Source organism: Hyperoodon ampullatus (assembly GCF_949752795.1).
Source record: "Hyperoodon ampullatus genome assembly, chromosome: 2".
NCBI lineage: Eukaryota > Metazoa > Chordata > Mammalia > Artiodactyla > Ziphiidae > Hyperoodon > Hyperoodon ampullatus.
The window spans coordinates 39,711,505-39,719,024 of record NC_136915.1 but is presented as its reverse complement, the minus strand read 5'-3'; the positions used below and the strand labels follow the sequence as shown (position 1 = coordinate 39,719,024).

General features: G+C 48.0%; 1 protein-coding gene across 1 annotated transcript; it reads right to left on the bottom strand.

Moving 5' to 3' along the window:
• Positions 1–2,891: 2,891 nt before the first annotated feature.
• On the bottom strand, positions 2,892–4,233 carry TEX38 (testis expressed 38; the record flags this gene model as incomplete). The annotated part of the gene is made up of 2 exons (XM_079720709.1): positions 2,892–3,556; positions 4,197–4,233. 2 exons carry the CDS (start codon positions 4,231–4,233, stop codon positions 2,892–2,894), a joined length of 702 nt encoding a protein of 233 aa, XP_079576835.1.
• Positions 4,234–7,520: the final 3,287 nt, after the last annotated feature.

Below are 7,520 nucleotides of genomic sequence, written 5' to 3'. Positions count from 1 at the left end.
AATAGTATGTCTGTACCTGGAAGGTATTTTTTTGAGAACTGATTTATATGAAGCGTACTTGAGGGTAATGTAGCTTGTCCTTTTTAGTTTCAAATTCTTATTCATAGGCAAATACTTTGAGGACACCTTAACTCTTCGTATATACTTTTCTTTTGCATCAGCTGTGCTTTTTAGTTTAGCCTCCATTCTTCCCACCTGAAGCTTGTCCGCCACCTACCATCATCCCTGAGCCAGCTGGATGGTTCCATCCTCTCCCCACCAGATTTGGCAGAGGTGTTCCTGCTGCACCCTCAGACCTGTGAGTACCCTTGCCACACCGCCTGGGAAAGTGCCATATCTCCCAGGCAGAACTAGGACATCTTGAACTCCTTTGTTCTAAGTTAAGCATATTCATTGGCTTAAAAAAAGAATTCTCATAGGCCTATATCATTCAGTATTAATTTGGGATTTTTATGTGAAAGTTGTCTTAATTTATCCAACCTATGACTTGTGTCGATCTGTAATCAAGCCTCACCTACCACACCTCAGCCCTGAGAGGAAGGCTAGGTAGTAGTAGTGAGTTTGGTTTTGGTTTTCGTTTCAAATGCTTTTACCTTTGCACTCCGGCAGCTCCTCCTGCTGCTTTCCTGAGTTACCCAAAGCATGTCTTCTTGGTCCTGTTTTTCTTTCGCCTTCTATCTGGTATAATGTTTACCTAGAGCGCCTCCCCCATAAATCAGAGAGGCAATGTATTATAGGAAGAGAAGAACCAAAAGAAGAGAGAACCTGGCTTAGGGATGACTGTAGTGTCGTCTTAAAGGCCGAGAAGGGCCTGGCTCTTAGGATTGTGTCTGATAAGCACAGCTGAAGAGTGGACACCCTTCACCTGCAGCTGGTTTCTTTCCCTTCCTTTGGCGTTCCCCCTCACATTATATCTCTGGACGTAACCACGTCTGCGCGCCCCCGCGCCCCCCATGTTGGTCTTGCCGGTCACAGTTGAAGATTTTGACTGTGATGGGCTCATACTCCTATGGCCTGCTGTTGAGTTGTTTTTAGTAACAGCTTTTGTTTGCTACACCTCATTGGCTTGCTTACCAACGCCAGTTTGATATGGTCCCCTCTTTCATATCCAAACCAGAACACATTTGGGTATTCCTGAGACTTTATAGAGCGTGTACTGTTTGTTATACGAACCTAACCTACCTTGTTGTTTTCTCATATTAAGAAATGTAAATCTACTTTCCTTAAGTGGAGCTATTTTGGTAATGTTTAAGCAATTTTGGTTCTGTTTAGGGAGGGAATTCAAGATTTCCATCACTTGATTTGGGCTTTGCTAATTTAATATCAGTAATAAAACAATTTTAATTTAAATAAAACATTTCTTTTTTCTCTCACTGTGTCTGTGATTAAAGGCTCACCCCCCCATCCCCCCAATTGCTAAGAAAAACATCTGCTTTGATCCCTATTTTTATGGACTCCTTCCTCCTTTTGAATGCAAAGCCTAACAGATGGTGGACAGAAAGTAACGCTGAAGAATCTGCCTGAAGATCCGCCCAATTTGGCCTGAAGAAATGAAGGCTGTTTTGGCATGTGCAGGGTGGGAAGGGAGCAGGATGAGGGAATAGTGAGCCCCTGCCTCTGTATCAACCAGAGCAGTTCCACTTACGCCTGTTTTCTATTTTGAGATTCAATATAAGAGCATGTTTACAAGAAATATTCCAATGTCTTTGGAAAAAAAGAAGGAAAAAGGCTTGAAATCCATTTCAAGATAAGGGGTCATATAGGGAGGGGCTGGGCTTTTTTCACACACAGGAAAAAAAAATTTTAATAGCTCTACATGACTGCTAGATTCTGGGGTTGCACACACACACACACACACAATCTGGGTGGCCTTTCCTCTCAGGAGGAAAAAAGCTTAGCTCATTTACAAATATGGTAAGATGATTTTCTCATTTCCAAAGTGAAAGGGAAAATTTTATATCCTGGAGCAGAGCTGGGTTTTCTTATCTTTGAACTGGGACCAAATAGCCAGTATTATCTTTGTCTCTCCTTTTAGAATAGTTTCCAGAAGGTACAAAAATTAATATTTGCACACAGTGGATCTTAACTTTGGGAGAGGCCGTGAATCCCCTTGAGAAAGATTAAAAAAATACATATAAACATTTTTTAGTAGGTTCATTGACCAGCCCTTCCCCCAAGCCAATCCTTGAACCAAGTTAATTACACCCCCGTACACAATAAAGCATTTTCCAAGTGTCTTCAAACAAGACATCACTAGGGAATGGACACCATGGTATATGGTGGGAAAATCAGGAAATTTGATGCTAGACAGACATAAATTTGAGACCTTGCTCTGCAACATAAAAATGATACGGCAAACGCCCTTGGAAACTTCATCTGTAAGAGGAGGATTGTGATATCCGTTTGGCAGTGTTCTTGTCTTAGAAATAATGTAGACAACCACACAAGAATGCAATACATCTTAGATGTTAACAAAGAATGCAGTTCCAGCAGCAGTGCAGTGTGGCTCATGGGTTTCATACTGACTTGTTTTGGCCACTACCAGTCACCATCGTTCATGCATCTTCAGTGGCTGTCACTCGTCACAACTGTGCTTAATGTCCCACAGAATGGCAGTGCCTTTGGGTACCTAGCCCAGGGTCTGGCATACGGTTTTGTTCTTAACTACTGTTGAGAGGGATGTTGAGCCCATCACAAGTACTGGTTCAGCGTGTCTCCCCACAGCCAACCCTCAGTTCCCATTGGTATTGGTGAGACTCTGACCTTCAGCTTGGTTTGTGAAGCGCCCCCCTCAGACACTTTCCCTCCTAACAGCAAATGAGACGCAAGGGAGCCTTGGACTTTTTTAAATCTTTCATTATGTGACATCTAGATGGGCCCTGGCCTCTGTGTCAGTACCACCTCCCTGAGGCCAGCTCCATTTCCTGCACCGCCCCGATACCTTCAGCTCCCAATTCTGAAGCAGACAGCTTGGCATTTAAGCAGTGGTCCCCATGGGCCAGTGTGGGGAGGGAATGGAAGTGGATGTTCCTTTCAGGACAAGTGGCCGAAGGGTAGGAGACTGAGTGGTTCAGCACCGGGGGTAGGTTACACAGCGAGAGGGAAAAGGGCACCTCCTGAAAAATGTGAATCGGGAGTTGGGAGCTGGCCTGGGGCTGCAGCACCGGGGAAGGTAGGGGCTGCTGTGAGATCAGCTGCACTGCAGGTTGCAGGGGGCTGGGGGCCTCCACCTTGGGGCTGCTGTCTCGAGTAGCATAGCTCCTGATCTCAGGGACGTCCAACTCCCACGGGTGATCTGAATTCTGGGTGTCAGTCTCGCTCTTGGTGGCATCAGGGGGAGGGCCCGTGTTGATGGCTGCGTTCATGCCATAGTGCCGTCGCTTGTTAATCCAGTACAACAGCGGGCTGTAGGTAAATGTGGCTGCTCGCATCACCTCCATCCACTCCTGGGCACGCTTTTCCCGCCGCAGGTTCTTCCTCCAGTGCAGAAAGAGAATGCAGCCGCCGGTTATCACAGAACACAGCCCCAGGAATCCAAAGTACAGTGGAACCCATGCTAAGGAAGGCAATAAGAAAAAAAGCAAACTGGCTGATAGCTGTAGCTTGGGGTCTCAGCTGTTTCTCATTCCTCTCCTTAGCCCTTTCACCAATCATTCCCTCCACTTAACCACTCTCTCCATTCCTTCCTTTTCTCCTCATTGACTGGCCTCATCATTCTTTTATTCAGTCAAAGCAGGATTTCCAGGGAGTTTAAGAGGCCACCTTTCGCTCTTCACCGATAAGGAAAGCTAGGTCTAGAGGGGCACGACCTGCCCAGGCTTACTCAAGCCTCTGGTTCCCAACCCTGGCCCCGTCTGATCCACCAGAATGAGAAGCCTCACTAAAGGCAAAGCCCATCAAGAAAGTAAAAGTTTACCAGTCGATGGGACACCAATGTCCCATCCCATTTCACCACACCCCTAACCATTCAGCTGTGATGTCCTGGGGTATTTGTGGTACCCCCTCTGAGCCGTCAGAGAGACATGGTCTATGCCCTCAAGAAATCCATAGTTTTCTAGAGGAAACCCTGTCCTAACTCCTAGCATGCTTCCATGCAGGCAGCCATCACCCCCATCCATGCAGAAGGTCTTCCCTGAGTGCCCCCAAGCCTAGGGCATAAAGCAAGGGGCAGGGATTTGGGGACAGAGCACATTTACCACCAGGGAGGCTGAGGTCTTCCCTTTGGGAATCCATAAGGTCAAACCTTGGTACCAAGCTGGCCGATGGCTCTGGGGAGAGGGAGCTCACCTACCCATCTGTCTAGCCAATAGGAGTCCCCAGAATGCCCAGACCCCATTGTTCCCTAAAGGTGGTTCACGGAGTTCTGAACACTGAGCATCCAAGCGCAATGATTGTGAAGTCTAATGGAAGGAACAGACTCCACCAGTGGTGTTTCCTAGGCACGGTGCATCTCTACTGCTTCTACCAGGGACTGACCCACCCTTTGAATTGTCGGCCCCCTACCTCTGACCCACAGAGCAGCCCCCAGGAAAGGGCCCTAGATTCCTCGGGGGCTTATTTTGTCCCTAGGCTTTAAGGAACAGTTGACGGATCCCTGGGCAGGGAGCACCCAGAGCAGTGGGCAGCCCTGCTGTCAAATCTGCTATGACTGACTTGTCAGGAGACAACCCACTCAAGGGAGCTATGTGGTCAACACCTCCTTCCCTGGCTCTTACAATTTCTCTTTTGTTTCATTACCTTCCTTCAACGAGTATTGGCAAATGCTTCCGGGGCTTCAGGCCCTATGGGAGCTCCCCACCATCGGGCCCTACATCTCTTTTCAGCTTCACCTTCCTCCCCATCCTTCACACACCTTTCCCTTCTGACCAGACCCTGCTTAACAGACCCTGCTTATTCACAGCTTTGCTCACACTGCTCCTCCACCTAGGAGTGCCCCTCCCCGCTCTCCCCCCCACCACTGAACACCTGCTTATCCTTCAAGGCTCAGCTCAACACCCCCTACTCTGTGACAAAGTTCTTGCAGTTGACCTCCCAGAATCACACCGTTTCCAGTTTGAAGGCACTTTGAGAGTTGTCTAGTCCAACTCCCAGCACATGATTGAGCCCTAGAGGCAGATCTCCCCTACCCAGCACTAATACGTGGGGAATTGCTTGGGTCAGGGACTTGCCCACACCTCCTGAAGCAGCTTGATCCATTTATGGGCAGCTCAGTTAGAAAGCCCTCCCCTAACTAAACCCACGTCAGCCTCCCTAAAGGTTGCACCACTAGGCCTAGCTCAGCTTCTGGGCACCATCTAAGTACTTCCCTCTTTAAGCCCCCAGCATGGGACTTGGGGCACTAATGAGCACAGATTTCTCTCCAGGTTCCACTTTCTCTGGGCCCTACCTCACTGGCTTCTGCTTTTCAGTCTCCTTTGCTAGTTTCTCCTCTTTTCCCTGATCTCTAAATGTCAGGTGCCCTAGGGCTTAGTCCTCAGCCCTCTGTCCACATTAGTTCCCTCAGTGATCTCACCCAGACTCATGGCTTTAAATAGCATATCTACCATATCTACACTGTCAGCTCTCAACGTTGTACCTCCAGCCCAGACCATTCCTCAGGACTTTAGACTCATACTCCCAAAAGACTGGCTGACATCCTCCTTGCCAGTCTGTTAAGTTATCTCAAACTACCATGTCCAAAACCAAACTCCTGATGGTCCATCTCCAAAACCTACTCCAGCCTCCTCCTCTTTGTAAGTGGCAACTCTCTCCCTCCAGTTGTTCAGGCCAAAAACCTGACAGTCACCCTTGATGCCCTTCATTCTCTCACACCCACATTCACTCCAGTAGCAAAATCTTTAGGCTTTGCTTTCAAAACACCCAGAATCTGACCATTTTTCCATCATCATCACTTTAATACAAGTACCACCCTCTCTCACCTGGTCTCCCTTTAGGGTGATCAACCATCCCTGTTTGCCTGGGACTGAGGGAGTTTCCAGGACATAGGACTTTTGATGCTAAAAATCAGGAAAATTCCAGGTAAACTAGGACAAATTAATCACCCTTGGGAGAGCTTGCATCCTTGTCCCCCACGCCCTATGTTCCACCAGCAGTCAGAATGAGCCTTTTTTATTTTTTTATTTTATTATAAATTATTTTTTTTATTTATTTATTGTTGGCTGTGTTGGGTCTTCGTTGCTATGTGCAGGCTTTCTCTAGTTGCTGCAAGCGGGGGCTACTCTTTGTTGCAGTGCGTGGGCTTCTCATTAAAGTGGCTTCTCTTGTTGCGGAGCACGGGCTCTAGGCGCGGGCTTCGGTAGCTGTGGCTCACGGGCTCTAGACACAGGCTCAGTAGTTGTGGCACGCAGGCTTAGTCGCTCCACGACATGTGGGATCTTCCCGGACCAGGGATCGAACCCGTGTCCCCTGCATTGGCAGGGAGATTCTTAACCACTGTGCCACCAAGGAGGACCCTCACTCAGATTTAAAACCAAAGTTCTTAACCAAAGCCTACAAAGCCCTGAGCGATCAAACTACCCCTCCCCATGCCTCCTTCGCACAATAACCTTCTTGCTGTTCCACAAGCAGGGCAAGCATGCTCCTGCATCAAGGCCTTTGCACTTGCTATTCCATCTGGAAAGCTCTTCCCCCAGATATCCACACAGACCATGCCTCATTTCCTTCAGGTCTCTGCTCAACTGGCCCCTTATCTCTGTCTCTCTTAGCCTGCTTTGTTTTTTCATAACATGTATTATCACCTAACATTATTTATGTATGTATGTAGGTATGTATACATATTGTGTCTCACCCCACTAGAATGTAAGCTCCATGAATTAATGTAAACAAGGAAATAAATACGTAAGAATTTCAGGTAGCCTTAACTGCTCTGAAGTAAATAAAATAAGGTAGTGGGATAAAGAATATAAAGTGATGGGGGTGCATCAAGAAAAGTCCCTTTGAGGTGCTGACTTGTGAACTGAGCCCTAGATGATGAGGAGATAGCCACGTGCAAAGGGAGCAGCCAGTGCAAGGATGCTAAGGCAGGTACAGGCTGGCACACTTAAAGGACTTGCTAATCTCAGGGTTTACCACACTACTCCCAGCACAGGCCAGGGCCCAAGGCCCATCTCCAAAAGTGCAGGCTGGACTGAGCAGAGCTGAAGGCACTGTCCCTGACCCTGAGAGGTCCATCATTCAAGAGGGGTTTCTATCAGGTAAGACCTAACAGGAGGACTTTCATGAGGGCAGACTGATCAGTGCCATCACAGGGGGCCTGCTCCAGGCCTGGCCCTGTGCTGGGCACAGGTGAGACCAGGTGTTGATGTCACCGTTCTTGACCCCAGGAGTTCACTCACACCTGGTTCCGGGGGTGAAGATGATGGTGGCATTGGGTGGAGAGACAGCATTCCAGGTATAAAGACTTGTCAAGGACAAATCCAGGTGTCTCTTTGGGGAGAAGCGTAGTGCAGTTTGGCTGGAGTTCAAGGTGGGTGTCAGGAAGCAGAGGAAGAAAAGGCTTCGGAGGCAGCTGGCATCTTTAA